The 20,999-nt window shown below is 44.9% G+C and overlaps 1 protein-coding gene and 2 non-coding genes across 8 annotated transcripts in view; 1 reads left to right on the forward strand and 2 right to left on the reverse strand.

Moving 5' to 3' along the window:
* SLC11A2 (solute carrier family 11 member 2) overlaps positions 1-20,999 on the reverse strand; it is a 71,241-nt gene that overhangs the window by 31,178 nt on the left and 19,064 nt on the right. The window contains exons 1-2 of one of the 6 annotated variants that reach the window (XM_054442832.2): positions 15,326-15,360; positions 13,369-13,631 (exon numbers count right to left, since the gene is read on the reverse strand). Coding sequence is in view for 3 of the 6 variants with exons in the window: in XM_063646941.1 (XP_063503011.1) it covers positions 17,182-17,230 (49 nt within the window). In the remaining 3 variants the exon portion in view is untranslated. Of the gene's footprint in view, positions 1-13,368; positions 13,632-15,320; positions 15,429-17,181; positions 17,417-17,515; positions 17,912-20,999 lie in introns of those variants that run through there. The other 5 variants (XM_063646941.1, XM_054442828.2, XM_054442830.2 and 2 more) reach the window with 5 other exon arrangements.
* LOC129011039 (U7 small nuclear RNA) lies at positions 13-74 on the forward strand. The gene has a single exon (XR_008493173.1). It is a non-coding gene; the product is annotated as a U7 small nuclear RNA (small nuclear RNA).
* On the reverse strand, positions 3,127-3,233 carry LOC129011005 (U6 spliceosomal RNA). The gene has a single exon (XR_008493151.1). It is a non-coding gene; the product is annotated as a U6 spliceosomal RNA (small nuclear RNA).

Below are 20,999 nucleotides of genomic sequence, written 5' to 3' on the forward strand. Positions count from 1 at the left end.
AAAACCAAATTGAAGTGTTACAGCTCTTTTAGAATGTGTCTAGCAGGCTTTCTGGTTTTCACTGTGAAACCCTTCACGGATGGCAGGGAGTGGTGGACAAATTGAACAGGAGGTATTTTAGTGAGACGGCAAATACCTTTTTTTTTTTTTTTTTGCATCTTTGAGTCGGAGTCTTGCTCTGTCGCCCAGGCTGGAGTGCAGTGATGCAATCTCAGCTCACTGCAACCTCTGCCTCCTGGGTTCAAGTGATTCTCCTGCCTCAGCCTCCCGAGTAGCTGGGATTACAGGTGCCCGCCACCACGCCCAGCTAATTTTTTGTATTTTTAGTAGAGACAGGGTTTCGCCGTGTTAGCCAGGATGGTCTCAATCTGCTGACCTCATGATCCACCCGCCTCAGCCTCCCATAGTGCTGGGATTATAGGCATGAGCCAACGCACCTGGCCAGGCAAATACTTTTTTAATAAGCATCTACACAGAGGCTGCTAGGCAAGTATCCATTCTCTGCATTTGCCTCCAAATTATCCCAAGTGTCTGAAGCCAGACACATTTCCCCCTATTTTATGAGTTGTTTTTTTTTTTTTTTTTTTGAGATGGAGTCTCACTCTGTTGTCCAGGCTGGAGTGCAGTGGCACGATCTCAGCTCGTTGCAACCTCCGCCTCCCGGGTTCAAGCAATTCCCCTGCCTCAGCCTCCAGAGTAGCTGAGATTACAGGCGTGTGCCACCATGCCCAGCTAATTTTTGTATTTTTAGTAGAGACAGGGTTTCACCATGTTGGCCAGGCTGGTCTCAAAGTCCTGACCTCATGATCCGCCCACCCCACTTCCCAAAGTGCTGGGATTACAGGCATGAGCCACCACGCCCAGCCTATTTTATGAGTTTTTAAGGACAGAAATCTGTAATTCTCTTTGGTCTAAAATATGTAATTTAAGCTCATGGTTCAATTTTCTAGAAAGGGTGGGAAAAAGCACCATACAAGCATACTGGTAGTGGAGGGCCACTATTTGGCAGCCTCAAATCTTCCTAAGAAAGTAAAGTCTACAGCCATAATGTTCTAGACCTCATTCCTCAACCCTCTGACAACTAGAAGAAAGTAGTCACCCGTGGCCCAGCCCCTCCCAAGCTCTCCAAGAGAGCTGAAGCACTAGCAGGATTAAGCATAGCGTGTGGGATGCCAGCCTTTGTCTACAGGTCCTGTACTAAGCAACCTGCAGTGGGGTGGGTGGAGTCGGGGGTGGGGTGGAAGTTCCAGATGTCCATCATCCTGTTAAGTTTAATTGGGAGGGAGGATTTTAGCAAGCTCACTTGGGCACAGATCTATGGCATATTCTCCATTGAGCCTCACCAATAAGGCTATTAAAAAAAAAAGTTTCAATCTTCTTCTTATCTACTTCTCAGTTGATTTCAAAGTTAGAAGGGGAAGGACAACATAGTATTCATTGATAAGCCCCTCTTTGAATCCCAATAATAACTATCCTACTGAAGAAGTGATGAAGCCTCGCTTAATGATCTTTTACTGCTTAAATCTAGTCTTTTTTCCACCCTTGTCCCTTATATGTTGTTCCTACATGAACAATCTTCTACTTGCTTTTTCGGGTTTTGGGTAATCTTTCTATCTACCAACATATTCTGTACTTATAGAATTACAGAATTCAGACCAGAAAGGAGCTTTTCTTTTCTTTTTAGGTTTCATCTGTCTTCTGGGGGATATATACCACCACCTGCTAATTTGGAAAACATAATCCTTCCTCTCTAGAGTCACCAATGCCAAGTATTATATTATAACGGACAACTAGCCATGTCTCTCCTGTCAGGTTTTAAGCCACCAGATGACTAAACATCAGCGAACAGCCCCCAATAATACTGACTAAATTCAACCCCTCTTTCAATCAATTACAATAGCACCTCACCTAAATGGGATTTAAATATTTGACCACTCAGAGTAGCAGTACTCACTTGGATTCCAATCACAGCACAGCCCCTTCATTCCCGGCAAAGCCTTTTTACTTTTGTTTTACATATAATTCTAACAAACTAATGTTATCAGATTGTCTTAACCCACAATAAATTGTAAACCACAAATCAGATCTGGAACTATGCATAGCTCTTCCAGGAAAAGAGGAACTTGGCACACTGAGGAATCAAAAAACTCAAGTACATCAATTAGTCTTGGGCTATTTGGTATGAGGCAAACAGTTCTTCCTTATGCGTCAATCAGTTCTGAGAATATTACTACAAGTATAATAACTCAAGTTTCCAATTGTAGCCCTGATCAAAATGAGGTGAATGAATTAAATTGCTTTTTTTTTTGAGACAGAGTTTCACTCTTGTCACCTAGGCTGGAGTGCAATGGCACGATCTCGGCTCGCTACAACCTCTGCTTCCCGGGTTCAAGTGATTCTCCTGCTTGAACTCCTTCGGGTTCAGCCTCCGAAGTAGCTAAGATTACAGGCGTCCACCACCGAGCCCGGCTAATTTTTGTATTTTTTTTTTTTTCAGTAGAGACAGGGTTTCATCATGTTGGCCAGGCTGTAAATCACTTTTGTAATGATGATTAATATCCTGTTTAAGGCACTGGAAAATCAGCTGGGCGTGGTAATGCATGTCTGTGGTGCCAGCTACTTGGGAGACTGAACTAGGAGAACTGCTTGAGCCCGGGGGTTAAGGCTGCGGTGAGCCATGATCACACCACTGCACTCCAGCTTGGGTGACACAGCGAGGCCTTGTCTAAAAAAGAAGAAGAAAAAGAAGACACAGAAATGTCTCGTCTACATCTGAGGAAGATTTTTATCCAAAATAGGCAAAACAGGCCTTAAAAGTTTTTATTTTTTTTTGAGATGGAGTCTCACTGTCACTCAGGCTGGAGTGCAGTGGTGCGCGATCTTGGCTCACTGCAACCTCCGCCTCCTGGGTTCAAGCGATTCTCCTACCTCAGCCTCCCAAGTAGCTGGGATTACAGGCACGTGCCACCACACCCAGCTAATTTTTCTATTTTTAGTAGAGATGGGGTTTTGCCACGTTGGCCAGGCTGGTCTCAAACTCCTGACCTCAGGTGATCCACCCACCACGGCCTCCCAAAGTGCTGGGATTATAGGCATGAGCCACTGCCCCTGGCCAAAAATTTTTCTTTTAATATGGAACACTTCACAAATTTGCATGTCATCCATGTGCAGAGAGGCCATGCTAATCTTCTCTTGATTGTTCCAATTTAGTATACGTGCTGCCGAAGCAAGCATCAAAATAGGCTTTTAAGTTATATTTTAAAAGCTAACAATTAAGGTAATAGTGTGATCTTCCCAAGATTGTAGTCTGCAAATATTTTTAGACAGAAATATTTCATGATAAAATTTTAAATAATTATTAGTGATATTCTAAGTTCATTCCTATACCAAGTACATACAGAGCCGTTCAAATACAAAAAGTTTCATCTTCTATCTGAAATCTCAAGAATGAATTATTTCAAGAAAGAAAACAAATTCTAGATTCCAGTCTCCAGCCTTTTCAACAAAGTTTTTAGTCAACAAACTACCTGTTTCATTACAGTTTCTACAGAATAAAACTTGGGGTCAGACAAGGTGGCTCACATATCTAATCCCACCACTTTGGGAGGCTGAAGTGGGCGGATCACCTGAGGTCAGAAATTCAAGACCAGCCTGGCCAACGTGGGTGAAACCCCGTCTCTACTAAAAATACAAACATTAGCCTGGCGTGGTGGCAGGTGCCTGTAATTCCAACTACTAGGGTGGCAGAAGCAGGAGAATCGTTTGAACCCAGGAGGTGGAGGTTGCAGTGAGCCGAGATCGTGCCACTGCACTCCAGCCTGGGTGACAGAGTAAAACTCCGTCTCAAAAATAAAATAAAATAAAATAAAAGAGGTCAGCCACGGTGGCTCACACCTGTAATCTCATCACTTCGGGAGGCTGAGGCAGGCAGATCACCTGAGGTCAGGAGTTCGAGACCAGCCTGGTCAACATGGTGAAACCCCGTCTCTACTAAAAATTCAAAAGTTAGCCAGCGTGGTGGCACATGCCTGTAATCCCAGCTACTCGGAAAGCTGAGGCAGGAGAATCACTTGAACCCGGGAGGCGGAGGTTGCAGTGAGCCAATATTGCACCACTGCACTCCAGCCTGGGCAACAGAGCAAGACTCCGTCTCATTAAAAAAGTAATAAGAATAATAAAACTAGGGAGGGGCCGGGCGCAGTGGCTCACACCTGTAATCCCAGCACTTTGGGAGGCTGAGGCAGGCGGATCACCTGAGGTCGGGAGTTGAAGACCAGCCTGACCAACATGGAGAAACCCCGCCTCTACTAAAAATACAAAATTAGTCAGGCATAGTGGTGCATGCCTGTAATCCCAGCTACTCAGGAGGCTGAGGCGGGAGAATCGCTTAAACCTGGGAGGTGGAGGTTGCAGTGAGCCGAGATTGCGCCACTGCACTCCAGCCTGGGCAACAGAGCAAGACTCCATCTCATAAAAAATAAATAATTAAATAATTAAAAAAAAAAAAAAAACCACTAGGGAGGCAATAGAAAGGGCCAGGCCGGTTATGCATAGCATTTAAGTCTCCATGAAAATTTATGACCCATATGGAAGCAGTAAGTTAATATTAAGACAGTTTTGCTCTCCAGGGCTGTAGCACCAGGGTGTTTCAGTTACTTCGTCACATTAAGGAAAAGATCCAGAGTTAGGACACAAGCAACTAGAATCAACCCAGCAATACTTTGATAAATAATCATCACAATTACGATTAATACTGCTTTGGTATTCTAGCTCACCCCTAACCATAAAGTGTCACCTTTTCTTAAACCCATTAAGTTTCTTCCTATCGAACAGCAATTGACAGAAAAAAAAATGGCACTCATGGTTAAATGTAATATGATTATTTTATCCCATTATCCTGCCTCAGCCTCCCTAGTAGCTGGGATTACAGGCGCATGCCACCACGCCTGGCTAATTTTTGTATTTTTAGTAAAGACGGGGTTTTACCGTGTTGGCCAGGATGGTCTCGATCTCCTGACCTCATGATCCGCCCGCCTCAGCCTCCCAAAGTGCTGGGATTACAGGCGTGAGCCACCATTCCCAGCCTATTTTATCCCATTCTCTAACAAAAGTTGTAAGACTGGCTGGCTGTAGTGGCTCATGCCTGTAATCCTAACACTTTGGGAGGCCAAGGCAAGCAGACTGCTTAAGCCCACGAGTTCAAGACCAGCCTGGGCAACATAGCGAAACCCCATCTCTACAAAATATACAAAAATTAGCTAGGTAGAGGCCGGACACGGTGGCTCACACCTGTAATCCCAGCACTTTCGGAGGCTGAGGCAGGTGGATCACCTGAGGTCAGGAGTTCGAGACCAGCCTGGCCAATATTGTGAAACCCCATCTCTACTAATAATACAAAAATTAAAGCTAGGTGCAGTGGCTCACGCCTGTAATCCCAGCACTTTGGGAGGCTGAGGCGGGTGGATCATGAGGGCGAGAGCTCGAGACCAGCCTGGCCAACATGGTGAAACCCCATCTCTACTAAAGATACAAAAAATTAGCCGGCGTAGTGGCGCATGCCTGTAATCCCAGCTACTCAGGAGACTGAGGCAGGAGATTCACTGGAACCTGGGAGGCAGAGGTTGCAGTGGGTTGAGATCGCACCATTGCACTCCAGCCTGGGTGGAAGGGCGAGACTCCGTCTCAAAAAAAAAAAAAAAAATTAGCTGGGTGTGGTGGTGAACACCTGTAATCCCAGCTACTCGGGAGGCTGAGGCAGGAGAATCGCTTGAACCCAGGAGGCGGAGGTTGCAGTAAGCTGAGATCGTGCCACTGCACTCCAGCCTGGGTGACAAGAGCAAAACTCTGTCTCAAAAAAAAAAAAAAAATTAGTTGGGTGTGGTGGTGGGTGTCTGTAGTCCCGGGAGGCTAAGGTAGGAGGATCACCTGAGTCTGGGAGGTCAAGGCTGCAGTGAGTGTTGATCAGGCCACTGCATTCCAGCCTGGGTGACAAAGCAAGACCCTGTCTCAAAAAAAAAATGTTGTAAGACTGTTTTACCAGATACAAATGCTAACAAAATTTTATTTTCTGTCTAAAATTTCAAAAGTCTACATATTCTTTGATCTAGCAATTTTACTCCTAAAAATGTATTCTTTAAAAAAAAAAGCAAAAAGTACTCATCAAGGAAATATGTACAAAGATATTTCCCACAGCATTGTTTGTAGTATGAAAAGACTGTAAACAACCTTGATATTAGCAGAGGACTGGTTGAATAAACTGTGCACATTCATTGGACAGAATACCATGCAACCACTATAAATAAGACGATCTATCATGTATTGATAGGAAACAATCTCTAAAATATTACATGTTGTCAAGTCAAAAAACCAATTTGTTGAGCAGCATGCTATCATGTATATAGGAAAAAGAAAAAAGAGAAAACACACACATGTACACATACAATCTCCAAAGGACACACCAAAAACTGGTAATAAAGGCCATCCCTGAGAGAAGGAAGGAGAGCCCAAATGAGGTAATGTGAAAGGAAAACCTCTCACTGAATATACACTGTAGACCTTTTGCACATAAAAAGAAGTTTTACCAGATACATGTATTATTTGCCTTATTAAAAATGTCAAGGTCATACACATTCACTCAGCTTCTCAACAAACATTTTAGGGATGTTCAGTTGAACTCTCTGTTAAAGCTTTTGGAATAGATAATCAGAAGTCTACAGCTGTCTAGTTGGCAGGTATTTATTGCCTTCAGCCTAACTTACTACTAGTTTGTCTTAGTGCCACCTAAATGCAAAATATTAAAAACCCCCTCTCAGGAAAGCATTCCTGACTCCCTAATTTGGCTTAAGTGGCTCCTCCGTGTTCCCTCAAGGCACCCACTGCTTACCACTGTCATTACTCTTACCACATTTTCTTGAAATCATCCATTCCCTGGTAGTACTCTTATAACTTTTCTGCAAGTTTGAAATTATATGAAAATTAAGTTATCCCCCAAAACACATACTAGCTATAATAAATTCTAATTTATGTTAAAAACATCTAATTAACAGTAATTCTGTATATTCTCTTAGCATTTATAAGAACTCTGGAAGAACGATTTGGATAGCCCAAACCTGTTTTAAAAACTGCCCCTGGCTGGGTGGGGTGGTTCACACCTGTAATCCCAGCACTTTGGGAAGCCAAAGTGGGTGGATCACTTGAGGTCAGGAGTTCGAGACCAGCCTGGCCAACATGACGAAACCCCGTCTCTACTAAAAATACAAAAATTAGCCGGGTGTGGTAGTGGGTGCCTGTAATCCCGGCTATTGGGAGGCTGAGGCAGGAGAAACGCTTGAACCTGGGAAGTGGAGGTTGCAGTGAGCCGAGATCATGCCACTGCACTCCAGCCTGGGCAACAGAGCAAGACTCCATCTCAAAAAAAAAAAACAAACAAACAAAAAAAACTGCCCCTAAGAAAGTTTGAAATACTGAGTATTAATATATACAACTTCAACATTTTTTTTTAATCTACGGTTAAAACAAAAGTTTGGGCCAAGTGCGGTGGCTCAAGCCTGTAATCCTAGCATTTTGGAAGGCCGAGGCGAGCAGAGTTCGATGCCAGCCTGGGCAACAGAGCAAAACCCCATCCCTACAAAAAAAATACAAAAATTAGCTGGATGTGGTAGTGCGTGCTACTTGGGAGACTGAGGTGGGCAGACTGCTTGAGCCTGGGAGGTTGTGGCTGCAGTGAGCCGTGATCAGGGCACCCCAGCCTGGGCTACAGAGCAAGACCCTGTCTGTCATAAATAAATAAATAAATAAATAGTTCGGGTTTGAAATCATTCATTTTCATATAAAATTCCCCTATAGAGAATAAAGGTACTCAAAACCATTTCACTAGTCTTACAGCTGAAAAGGTCTCCCTAAAATTAATTGTAAGGTTTAGAGAGGAATGTTTTTAAATACAGTCCCTTAATTCTTTCCTCCTTTTTTCATCACCTTCCTCATCTCAATAAAATCAAAGACAACATTAAATAGGAAGAAACTTTCATAGAAGCAGCCAGAAAGGTATCTGCATGGAGGTAATTGATGAACTAAATGCTAGCAAGAATGTGCTCAAGCTACATGGCAAAGCCACCTCTTCCTCTTGACACTGTTCAGTTCATTCTTCCTCAGGCACTGTTCAGTGCCAGAGACATGCTAGTGACAAAAGAGAAACTGCTAGGTGCACAGATCAAGGCTTAGCGACACCCAAGTGTTATTAGAGAATAACAAAGAATTCTGATTTTTTAAAAAAATTCTATTTGTCCTAAAGAAAATGAAAAGGTTACTAGATTCTTCTAAAATTCTCTTTTCCCTAATGGTCTACTTCAAGGCCAAAGTACTTGACAGTTCTACTAAACCATTACTGTATTATTAACACAACGCCTTGTTGTACCAGGCGCTCTTCATGAAGGTGGGCTCCTGCCATTTGGATGACTGACAGTCAACAAAACTTTCTGAAATATTCTAGCAGCTCAAACAGAGCTAATTATTTTCTGAACCCTGTGTATTTTAATGAGGAAGGTTATTAATCACTTTTTTAAAATAAGAGATTATTACTCTTCCTCTATTTTTCCATTCTAGGTCATGAAGAAGCAGCATTTTCTGAGTCTATCAAAAATATCCATCCAATTAGCTTTTTTTTTTTTTTTTTGAGATAGGGTCTTGCTCTGTCACCCAGGCTGGAGTGCAGTGGCGTGGTCTCAGCTCACTGTAGCTTCAACCTCCTAGGCTCAAGTGATCCTCCCGCCTCAGCCTCCGAAGTAGCTGGGACTAGAGGCGTGTGCCATGCCCTGCCAATTTTTGTATTTGTTGCAGAGACATGGTTTCACCATGTTGCCCAGGCTGGTTGTGAACTCCTGGGGTCAAAGGATCCATCCACCTCAGCCTTCCAAAGTGTTGAGATTACAGGTATGAGCTACCGTGCCCAGCTCAATTAGTTCTAAAACTCAATCTGCTCCCATTCGAGGTGTGGGGAAAGAAACAGCTTAGAATAGACATGTGAATTTCCAAATTGTTTTTGAAGGTGTAAAGTCTGGTATTGTTTTTTATTTTATTTTTTGAGACAGGGTCTTACAGAACAATTATTTACATATTTCTAGCCTCCCAGGCTAGAGTGCAGTTGCACAATCCCAGGCTCAAGTGATCCTCCCACCTCAGCCTCCCAAGTTCCCAAGTAGCTGAGACTACTGGCATGTACCACCACAGCTGGCTTTCTATTTTTTTTTGTAAAGGTGGGGTCTTGCTATGTTACCCAGGCTGGTCTCAAACTCCTGGGCTCAAGTGAGGTATTATTTTTCACACTGGAGTAAGTTTATCCTGTTTTTCTCTTATCAAAATGAATTTGATATAAAATGATACATAGAAAAAAAAGTCAGGTTGAAGACTGATTATGTGTACTTCATGGTAAACAGTGAAAAGCCCCTGTGGTAAGTATTCGTTTTAGAAAAAGGCCTCAAAACTCTAATCCCCTCTACTCAAGTGGGTAATATTAGAATGTCTTCAACCAAAAGCCACACAAACACACTCAGTTTATAAAGTACAAACAGAGCTGCTATTATACAATGCGCTTAACATGAACCAGTCTCTCTCTCTCTCTGGCATAATGGCCACTGAGATACAGTTAGGCCTCTGTAACCCTGGGTTCCACATTTGTGGTTTCAAACAAATGCAGATCAAAAAGATTTGGGGGAAAAAAACGGTTGCTTGTGCCTGCACTGAACATATACACCATTTTTTCTTGGTATTATTCCCTAAACAATACAGAACAATTATTTACATAGCAATTACATTGTATTAAGTATTATAGACCCAGCGCAGTTGCTCACACATGTAATCCCAGCACTTTGGGAGGCTGAGGCAGTCCAGAAATTTGAGACCAGCCTGGGCGACATAGTGAGACATTGTCTCTACAAAAAATTTAAGAATTAGCCATGTGTGATGGCCACACGCCTGTAGTCCCAACTACTCACGAGGCTAAGGTGGGAGGATCCCTTAAGCCCAGGAAGTCAAAGCTGCAGCGAACCATGATTGCACCACTACACTCCAGTCTGGATGACAAAGAGAGACCCTGTCTAGAAGAAAAAGAGGGGGATCATAATTGATACAACTAATCTAGAGGTGATTTTAAGTATACGGGATGATGTACATAAGTTAAATGCAAATACTACGCCATTTTATAGGGACTTAAGCATCATCCCAGGATTTTGGTATGCATGTGAGTGAGGTCCTGGAACCAATCCCCTACAGATACCAAACCATACTTTGCGTGTCCTAGTAATAATCTCAAAATTGGAGACATCCTATTTAACTTACAAAACCACAATTTCGGGCCAGGCGCAGTGGCTCACACCCACAATGCCAGCACTTTGGGAGGCTGAGGCAGGTGGATCATTTGAGGTCAGGAGTTCAAGACCAGCCTTGCCAACATGGCAAAACCCCATCTCTACTAAAAATACAATAATTAGCCAGGCAGTAGTGGCACACGCCTGTAATCCCAGCTACTTGGGAGGCTGAGGCAGGAGAATCGCTAGAGCCTGGGAGGCAGAGGTTGCGGTGAGCTGAGATCACACCACTGCTCTCTAGCTTGGGTGACATAGTGAGACCCTGTCTCAAAAAAAAAAAAAAGACAACCACAACTTCAACTTAACACCAAGTTTGCTGTTTCTCACCTGAGCTGGACTTTTAAGTCTGTTTTGTAGTTGAATGAAAAACCTGACATTGAGACCATCTTAAGATAAAGAAAAAAGAAAAAGAGAAAGTGGAGAAAATGTTAGGAAGCAAGAAGAGGAGGGGGGAGGAAGATGTAGGGAGGAAGAGTACAGCTGATAATGAAACCAGCTGCCTGGGTGTCAAAAACGATAACAGTTGGGAGAAATGTGGCCAGGCTGTCAAGGAGTACTTATCTTTTAAACAAAAATATCACACATCAACCAGAGACATCAGAATTAAAAGGGGCTGGTATCCATTAAATACAACTCTTCACCTTCTCCCATCAGCGCTCTTGAGGCTTAACCAGCTTCCAAATCTCCCTGAATGCTCACAAGTCAGGGTCACTAAAGTCTTACTTCCAGTGACTATAGCTTCGTCTTTGTTCTTTCCAACTCTCAGTGTGAGCTTCCTCTAAACTTCCTCCTAACCAGAAGTTTACAGCAGTGTGTTTCCTTTTGGGGGACAAACCTGGCCTCCTGATCTGACACCTCTATCATGGAACACAATGCCAAGCTCTGTGAACAATTTCAAAGACCCCTTTCTATTGGAATAAGAAAATTCCCTATTAGACTGGCTATGGTGGCTCACATCTGTAATCCCTTAGCACTTTGGGAGGCCGAGGCAGGAGGATTGCGTGAGCCCAAAAGCTTGAGACCAGCCTGGGCAACATAGCAAGAAACCCAGTCTCCATTAAAAAAAAAAAAAAAAAAATTACCTTTTTCAAAAAAAAAAAAAAAATCCCCTATTAAACCAGCCTATACCTACTTCTTGCGTCAGAAAATATGTTTTGCCCTCACACTTAAGTAGCTTTTCTCTGGCAAATATGAAGAATTTTCACTAGATTACATTCAACCCATTTTTCCTAATGATGGATATTGACTCCCAAATGATGTAGATTTACCTTAACAACTTTAAGTAAATATTGTCCTCCAAGTTTCTATTCCTAAAAGCAAAGAAAAATTAAGACACTATATACTACAAGATTCTCCAGCCTTTAACAAGCCTCTTTCTGCTCTTTGAAACCTGGTAAAGTTTTAATAATTAACTTGTAGCTTTCTTCTTTCATTTCCTAGGAGTTTTAACAGCTATCAGCTTAGTACAGATGAGACCAAAACAAACACAAACCTGATACAAAATGACTTATCGGCAATAAGCACCAAAACAAGACTAAAAACCCTAATTTGTTCCTTATGCCAAAAAATATAAATTACTTTAACCTGAAATTAAAAGTGGAACAGAAGTTAGGCAATAAATATATTTTGGTCATTCCTGGCCAATTGTTTTATATTCCATTATGATTTCATTAAAATATACTTTATTATATACATGTCATTTTATTGTATCTAGAATATTCCTGATGATGCCTTGAAGGCTCTTCTTTGTGTCTCAAGGGGCCAATTAATGTAAATTGCTCCATAAATGTTTGTTAAATTATAAAAATAATACATGGCAAGGCTGGGCGCAGTGGCTCATACCTGTAATCCCAGCACTTTGGGAGGCCAAGGCAGGAGGATTGCTTGAACCTAGGAGTTCAAGACCAGCCTGGGCAATATAGTGAGAACTCAACTCTACAAAAAAATTAAAAATTAGCTGAGCATGGTGGTGCAAGCCTGTAGTCCCAGCAATTCAGGAGGCTCTAGTGGGAGGATCGCTTAAGCCTGGAATGTGGAGGTTGCAGTGAACCAAGACTGAACCACTGTACTCCAGCCTGGGCAAGAGAGCGAGACCCTGTCTCAAAAAAATAAAAATAAAGAATAAATGGCAGCCAGTAAGTGAGACATGGTCTGCATCTTCTAATTCATTATATTCCGCTCATTCAAATGCCCCTACCTTTTTCCCAGAATGTTTTACTCAAACTACAGCGCCTCAGAGAGATGATAATAATGACAATATTAGGGCAGCAGACTTCCCTTTCTGCCTCAAATACACTCAGTTCTTTAAAGGTGTCATTCCCATGCCTCTCAGACAAAAACAAATTTCAAAGACATTGTCCTTCACTCTTACCAGGCCAACTTCCAACTTTAAATCCTAAAGAAGTATTAAACTGGTTGGGCACGGTGGCTGGCACCCAGGGGCTCAAGACAGCCTGGGCAACCTAGTGAGACTCCATCTCCACAAAAAAAATTTTAAAAATTAGGGGTGGTGGCATGCACTTGCACTCCCAGCTACTAGGGAGGCTGTGGCAAGAGGATCACTTGAGCCTGGGAGGTCAACCCTGCAGTGAGCTGTGATCATGCCACTGCACTCCAACCTGGGTTACAGAGCCAGACCTTGTCTTGTCGGCGGGGGAGTCTTGAACTCTCTTATTCCAAAACTAAACAACTAAACTTATACCATCTGCACTTCAACTAAATTTGGCCAGCATGCAGCTGAAGTAAGCAATGTTTTTTTCATAAACTTAAAGTTTCTCATTTTCTGACTAGTTCCTAATAATGCTATGTGTATAAATAGCAGCTTCCTTGAAGGGAAGAATTAGAAAACAAAGCAGTCTTCCACTGGAGTATCCCAGATAGCACCACGAGAATATGAGAGGGCTTTTTAAGGCCATAGGAAGGGCAGATATCTGTCAGCAAACATTTGTAAGTACGTGCATGGCGAGGAGGCAGAGAATAAAGATGTCTTTGACTCAACAACACTCACCCAAATTCTTAGCACTGAAAGTCAAACAAGAAAGATCCGGCAGGGCGCGGTGGCTCACGCCATCCCAGCACTTCGGAAGGCCGATGCAGGTGGATCACTTGAGGTCAGGAGTTCCAGACCAGCCTGGCCAACATGGTGAAACCCCGTCACTACTAAAAATACAAAAAAAATTAGCCGGGCATCAAGAGGCTGAGGCAGGAGAATCGCTTGAACCCGGGAGGCAGAGGTTGCAGTGAGCCGTGATCGCGCCATTACATTCCAGCCTGGGCAACAAGAGCGAAACTCCGTATCAAAAAACGAAAGAAAGAAAGAAAGAAAAAGATCCTACTTTGTAGATATAATTCTCTAACCTTCACTGAGTCATAACTGAACCAAAGCTGTCTACTAGCTTTGTAGAGTAATCCAAGGGACCACTGCTGATTTCCTAACATTAGAGTAAGATTAGATTCATAAGAAGCTTCCCCATTCCTTAACAAGAAGTGCTGCCAGGCTACCCAGAAATTCCCCTCCCGAGTCCCACTGCCATTCCGGAAACATGAGAAACCAAGTATGCTGCAATCATGGCCTTTTTAGTACTGGCTCCAAAATAAACTGCGTGGGCCAAGCAAGACTGTCAATGAAATACTGTCCAATGAAAAAATAAACAGCCGAAGGTTTCAGGTTTCATTTACCCAACACAGGCATCACAATAAATGACCTAGTATAATGATAGTTTCCAACCGTATTTAATAAAACAAACACGCAGCAGAAATCCTCTAGTCACATATAACTACACTATACCCTCAGATCAAAGTTAATGATGTCAATGGAAAGTATAGACCGGCGGGTTCACTGGTGATAGGTCATGAGACTCTGAGCTAAGAATAAGTAATAAGGTTAGAATTCTTTAGAAGTGTTAAGGGGAAAGAAGGTAACAACAACAAAAACTCCTCCACATCAAGAGTTCTAAGTACTTCGTTGTTTATTAACTAATTTCATATCAACAACTCTGTAAGATTGATATTATCAATCCCCATTTTAAGTACGTGGAACAAAAGAAGAAAGAGGCAAACAACTTGCTCAAAGATTTACAAAGCCAAGAAATCATGCGAACTGGTGGGGCTTCGGGTTCCAGAAGTCGATGTAAACATAGCTTCTCCATTTTTCACCAACAGTCACTAAAATTGAGGCCAGCAAGTTTTTAGAAGCCTATCTCCCCTTGCAAACTCTCCTTCCATATAATTTTTGTTTTTGCAAGAGATGTCACATTTAAGCGGTAGCTTTAAAAGTGGGGACATATGAAACGAACAGCTGGGAGAGCCATCCAGCCCACTTACATATGTGCAATATCCCCCTGCAGAAAAACCCTGCTCATTGGAGCCTGGAATCCAGAGGGTCCCTGAGAGCTGCACAAACAGCCTTAAAACCAATCTACGCACAACTACTGAGCCGCGTATGCAGGCTATTCACACAGAAAGCGCTCCCTGAAGTCGGTTAGGCTATAATGTGTCTTTGTTGAAGCGGGGCGACTGGAGGCCCCGAAGAGCAGCCCGGCCCCCGGAGGCGCCGACGAAGAGGCCGCGAGAGACCTTGCCCTGTGCCCGTCGGCCTCTTTCGCGGCGTCGAAGCAGGTCAGCGCACCCCAACACGGGCCCGGCGCGCCACCCGGTGCAGCTGGGAGTTGGGCCATCTGTCCTAGGCCGCGGCGGGGAAGGGGCAAGATCCCCGCGACCTCCGGCGTTCCCTCCCTGCCCCCATCTTTGGGTCTTTCTCTGAATGGCGCGACTCCATCAGTCCTGGACTCTGGGCCTGAGGCCCTCCCTGCCCACACCTCCCCTCACAGCCCCGCACGGAGAGCCGGTGTCGCATCCTAGCCCCGGAGCCTGACCCCCGACACAGGCCCTCGAGCCGCCCCGCGCCCCTCCCTGCCAGCGAGCGGAATGCCGTGACCCCTGATCTTGCCTTCCCCTCACCTTACCAGCTCCGTAACCACCTGACACGCCACCCCCGCGCCGAGGGCTCCATATTCCGGGAGCCAGCGCCAAGCTGGCCAACGCCCTCCCCTCCCCGCGATTGGCCGACAGGACGTCAGCCGCACATCCCTATTGGCTGGAGTCCCCGCAGCGGCCGGGATGCGTGGCCCGCCGACGGAGACCGAGACTCCGCCCACGCGGAGTCTGGATGCCGCGGCCCCTGGGGCCCGCGGCGGGAGCTGCATGCTGCATAGTTGCCGCTTGCGCTGGCCAGACCCACACAGCCCCTGGACTGGGGAGCTCCAGTCCGCTAGCAATCTGGGGACAGATAAGATTCCTGCTCTAGTTCGCCGTGGCGCCACGTTAGGTACTGACAATCAAGCTACGAGGTATAGCTCTATCCTGTAACGGGTAGCCAGGCCAGGCGCGGAGGCTCACACTTGTAATGCCCAGCACTTTGAGAGACCGAGGCGGGAGGATCACTTGAGTCCAAGAGTTCGAGACCAGCCTGGGCAACATAGTGAGACCCGGTCTCTACAAAAAATTTTAAAATTAGCCAAGCAAAGGCCGGGCGCGGTGGCTCACGCCTGTACTCCCAGCACTTTGGAAGGCCCAGGTGGGCGGATCACCTGAGGTCGGGAGTTTGAGACCAGCCTGACGAACATGGAGAAACACCGTCTCTACTAAAAATACAAAATTAGCCGGGCGTGGTGGCGCGTGCCTGTAATCCCAGCTACTCGGGAGGCTGAGGCAGGAGAATCGCTTGAACCCGGGAGGCGGAGGTGCGGTGAGCCGAGATCGCGCCATTGCACTCCAGCCTTGGAAACAAGAGCGAAAACTCCGTCTCAAAAAAAGAAAAAAAAAATTAGCCAGGCATCAGGGCGCCCGCCTGTGGTCCCAGCTACTCGGGAGCTGAGGTGGGAGGATCACTTGGGCCTGGGAGGTGGAGGCTGCGGTGAGACAAGATCGTGCCACTTCACTCCAGCCTGGGTGACAGAGCAAAACCCTGTCTCAAAAAAAAAGGATAGCCACCTGGCAGGAACATTTCCTCGCGCCCCCAGAGCCACATCATAGTATCTGCTGCCCCACCAAGAGCACCCCACACCTGGGAGGAACCACGAAACATCAGCTAGTGCAGCCAGTTCGACCGCCTTAGGTGTCCTCCCAAGCCTCCGTAGTGAATTGTTTTCCTCCTTCTCGCCCAGCTGCCTCGATTCTCCCCAGACTTTATCCTACCTACCCAAAAGCAATCCCACTCTATCGCCAGTTTCAGCCTCCCACCGTATCTTTTGCTCTGAAGATGAGACTGCTAGACTGGTGAAGAGGGAATAAATGGCCTAACAAATTACCGTAATTTTCTACAATGTCGTTTACGGCCACCAAAAACATTAGATCCTCCCGCCAACCTCACTCCCCGACCCCTCGCACTGCTTACAGCATTAAAGGTAATCGAGCTTCTTTATTCACGTAAAAACAGCTAGGAGAAAATTTCATTAGTAAGAGAGACCGAGCAATGAGGAAAGGAGCGTGAACTGCAAAGAGAAAAATCCAAATAAAGTGCAAAGTAAAAACAAACTCGGGGACCAAAAAAAAAAGGACGGGGGGGCCGGGGGCTTGGCTTCCTGGAGCAGGTTGGTTTTCTTAAAGAATTTCTCCTGGAGAAAAAAGAAAATGCACAAATTAGTTCTGAGATTCTCGCTACAAATACATCTGTGGAGTTTCAGAAAGGTTTGATGAAGTTCCTCCAGACCAGAACCTTTCCTTTGGGAACTTCTATTATAATTAGAAAATAAAATTTTTAGAGCTGTACTTGTCACCCTTTCAGGTATGCTCAGCTGGGTAGCTTCCCCGGGCTACTTACTTAGCTCACAGTGTGGCGCTGCCTCCGTCTTAAGCTGCTTCTTCCTCATGGTGCAGAACTAGTTTGAGTTTCCCAAAGCCAGCTCCTGCCTCTATATATGAAGACAAGTGCGCCTCCCTCAGTTAGATAAAGGGCACTTTTGGGTGCTCTAAGCAACACAGCTTTCTAAAGACGGGCAAGGAATTTCAAGAGGCAAACCACGCCCTCCAAAGCCTAATCAGATTTCATCTTTGACCTGTCGTGAAAAGAGAAGCATTATATATCTGCCACTCCTAGATATTAATTAACAATTTATTGAGTTCAAAAATTTCATTCTAAGATTTCATCTCTGTACCATTTGGCAGGAGCAAGAGCAGGTGGCAAGCCTGTGAGTGCCAGTGGTTGAAAGGGGTGGAGTAAGAAATTGCTTCCCTTCTCTGCTCCTCTTGGAGTACAGCTGGTTCAGGCTCCACAGGTGCACTAGGACTCTGCTCCTCTGAGACGTGAGGTGAAACCATTAACCCCAAGCCTGACAGTGCACTTGTATTTTCCATATAGGTACGTGCAGCACTGAGACAATTATGAGGAGTCTCAGAGCATGGGTGGAAATGCTGCCTGCTCTATTATCCCTCAGGATCTAAAGGACCCGCTGGCTTCAGCCTGGTCAATCAGTGATCCACGAGCAGACATCAGAGCCCTGCAAACTCCGGACTTGGTGCCTGATGGAAAAGAAAAAGAAAGGAAAAAAACCCAGAGACTACAAGAGAGAAGTCCAGGGCAAGCCTAGAATTTCTCAATCTGGGAGGAGGGGAGCTGAAAGAATGGGGAAATTTTGCCTCAGGGAAATAACTTAGATGACAAAGCTGCATAGGAGAAGCATTGGGGTGGCGTAAAATATAGGAGAGAAGAAAAGAGTTGCTGCTTTCAGGTAGCAGGCAGTTTTCTAGTAGTTTTCAAGAAAATCTGCTTAGTACCATAAAAACATAATAGCTTAGAATGGAAAAGAAAGAAAAGCAGTAATCGATTCAAATAAGTCAAGGCAGGCTTCCAGCAAGTGGTTCTGGTTCCTACCTAGAACAACCATTGAGTCAGGAGAAAGAATTATGGATCTCCTGACCAGGGACCCAGATGAAAGGTCTCTTTGCTTCAGGGCTCTCTTAATCACGAAAGTCAAATAACTACAACTTGACCTATCTCCTGTCCTTGTTCTACATCAGGTAACTTCCCCAAGGCAAAGCTGTCTCTGCAGACTGGGCTGGGGGCCAATTTGTTCCACTTGAAGGGAAAATAGAAGCACCTGTAAAATCACCCACGAACTAAAGTCTTGGAAGGAAAAGGCCTATTTGAGTTTAGGAATTCTTACCCTGGGCAACATAGGGAGACCCCCTCTCTACAAAAAATTTAAAAATTAGCTGGGTGTAGTGGAATGTGCCTGTGGAACATCCCAGCTTCTTGGGAGGCTGAGGTGGGAGGATCATTTGAGCCCAGGAGGTCAAGGCTGCAGTGCGTCGTGATCATGCCAGAGCACTCCAGCCTCTGCGACAGAGCAAGACCCTGTCTCAAAAAAGTGGGAGTGGAGAAGGGACAAAGAAATCTGTAACTGTTATGAGTGTCAGGTTTAGACAACGCCAAAGGTCATGTTGAGGTCCGGAGGTAGTGGGTGGATGAGCAGAAAGAACACTTGGGGAGCCGTAGACAGGTGAAAGATGATTTTATTCAGCAGCAGCTCTCATCAACAGCTTTCTCACCCTGTCTGCCCTGTCTTGGCTGCTTAGTCCGGCTCCCACACACAGTTGTGTGTCCCCTGCCTTCAGGGTCAGCAGCTTAACTCTCTGAGCATGAGCAAGCTGAGCTGTGTCCTGGCTCCCCTCTGTCCATCTGCAAAAAACACACTCCATTTTTGCCTTCCTTGTCCCCATTTTATACTTAAGAGTAACTGACAACATTAATTGAATTTTTATTGTGTACCAAACACTATATTTAACATTTCACAAGCATTAATCCTCATAGTAGGCTGGCACAAAAATTCACGCCTGCAATCCCAGCACTTTGGGAGGCGGAGGCAGGCAGATCACTTGAGGCCAGGAGTTTGAGAACAGCCTGGGCAACATAGCGAGACCATGTCTCTACCAAAAAAACAATCCTTATAATAAACTAATGGGGCAGGAACTATTATTTATTATTATTCTCATTTTGCAAATTAGGAATCTGAGACTTAGAGTATAATTTGCCTAAGGACACAGCTAGTTAGTGGCAAAGCCAGGCTTTGAACACAAATCTGTTAGACCCACGAGCCAAGACTCAACCACCACACCATATTGCCTCCATTTGTACACCTTAAACAATTCCCTTCCATTCAAAAATTGAGACAAGAATAACACGGGGTAGTCACAGAAGAAAAGAAAATTCCAGGAGTTCAAGACTGCAGTGAACTGTGATCATGCTAATGCACCCCAACTTGGGCAACAGAGCAAGACCCTGTCTCTAAAAAAAAAACAATTAAAAAAAAAACCAAAACCTGTGGATTGCGGCCAGGCACAGTGGTTCATGCCTGTAATCCCAGCACTTTGGGAGGCCAAGGCGGGAAGATCCCTTGAGCTCAGGAGTTTGGGACCAGCCTGGCCAACATGGTGAAACCCTGTGTCTACTAAAAATACAAAAGTTAGCTGGGTGTGGTGGTAGGCGCCTGTAGTCCCAGCTACTTGGGAGGCTCAGGCAGGAGAATCGCTTGAACCCGGCAGGGAGAGGTTGCAGTGAGCTGAGATGGCACCACTTCATTCCAGCAAAAAAAAAAAAAAAAAAAAAAACTGTAGGTTGCAACCAGAATATTTTTTCTTTTCTTTTCTTTTCTTTTCTTTTCTTTTTTTTTTTTTAAGAAAGCCCTGAAGCAAAGAGGCCTTTCATCTGGGCAGGATATCCATAATTCTTTCTCCTGACTCAATGGTTGTTCTAGGTAGTTGGACACAGCAAGAAAACAGGGTCTCCCTATATTGCCTAGGCTGGTTTCAAACTTCAGGACTCAAGGGATCCACCTGCCTTGGCCTTCCAAAGTGCTGAAATAAAACATATATATATTTTTTTTTTTCCGAGACAGAGTCTTGCTCTGTCACCCAGGCTAAAATGCAGTGGTGCAATCTCGGCTCACTGCAACCTCCGCCTCCCAGGTTCAAGCAATTCTCCTGCCTCAGCCTCCCAAGTAGCTGGGATTACAGACATCCGCCACCACACCCAGCTAATTTCTGTATTATTAGTAGAGTCGGGGGTTTCACCATGTTGGCCAGGCTGGTCTCGAACTCCTGACCTTGTGATCTGCCCGCCTCAGCCTCCCAAAGTGCTGGGATGACAGGCGTGAGCCACTGCGCCCAGCCAGAATTTTTAAAAAATAGAATTGAAAATATCAGAGAATGTCACAGGCACTAAGATAGGTATTGTTTTGTGCAACTTTAAGAGTGTGTGCGTGTCTGTACAGGGTTACTGTAACATATATTTCTTGGCTGGACACGGTGGCTCTCACCTATAATCTTAGCACTTTGGGAGGCCAAGGCAGAAGGATCACTTGAGCCCAGGAGTTCAAAACCAGCCAGGGCAACATAATGAGATCCTATCTTTACAAAAAATAAAATATTAGGCCAGATGCGGTGGCTCACACCTGTAATTCCAGCACTTTGGGAGGCTGAGGTGGGCCAATCACTTGAGCTCAGGAGTTTGAGACCAAGTGGGCAACATGGCAAGACCTCATCTCTAAAAAAATACAAAAATTAGCTGGGAGCAGTGACACATGCCTATAGTCCCAGCTACTAGGGAGGCTGAGGCAGGATAATCACTTGAGCCCAGAAGGC

This window comes from Pongo pygmaeus, chromosome 10, assembly GCF_028885625.2.
Source record: "Pongo pygmaeus isolate AG05252 chromosome 10, NHGRI_mPonPyg2-v2.0_pri, whole genome shotgun sequence".
Taxonomy (NCBI): Eukaryota; Metazoa; Chordata; class Mammalia; order Primates; family Hominidae; genus Pongo; species Pongo pygmaeus.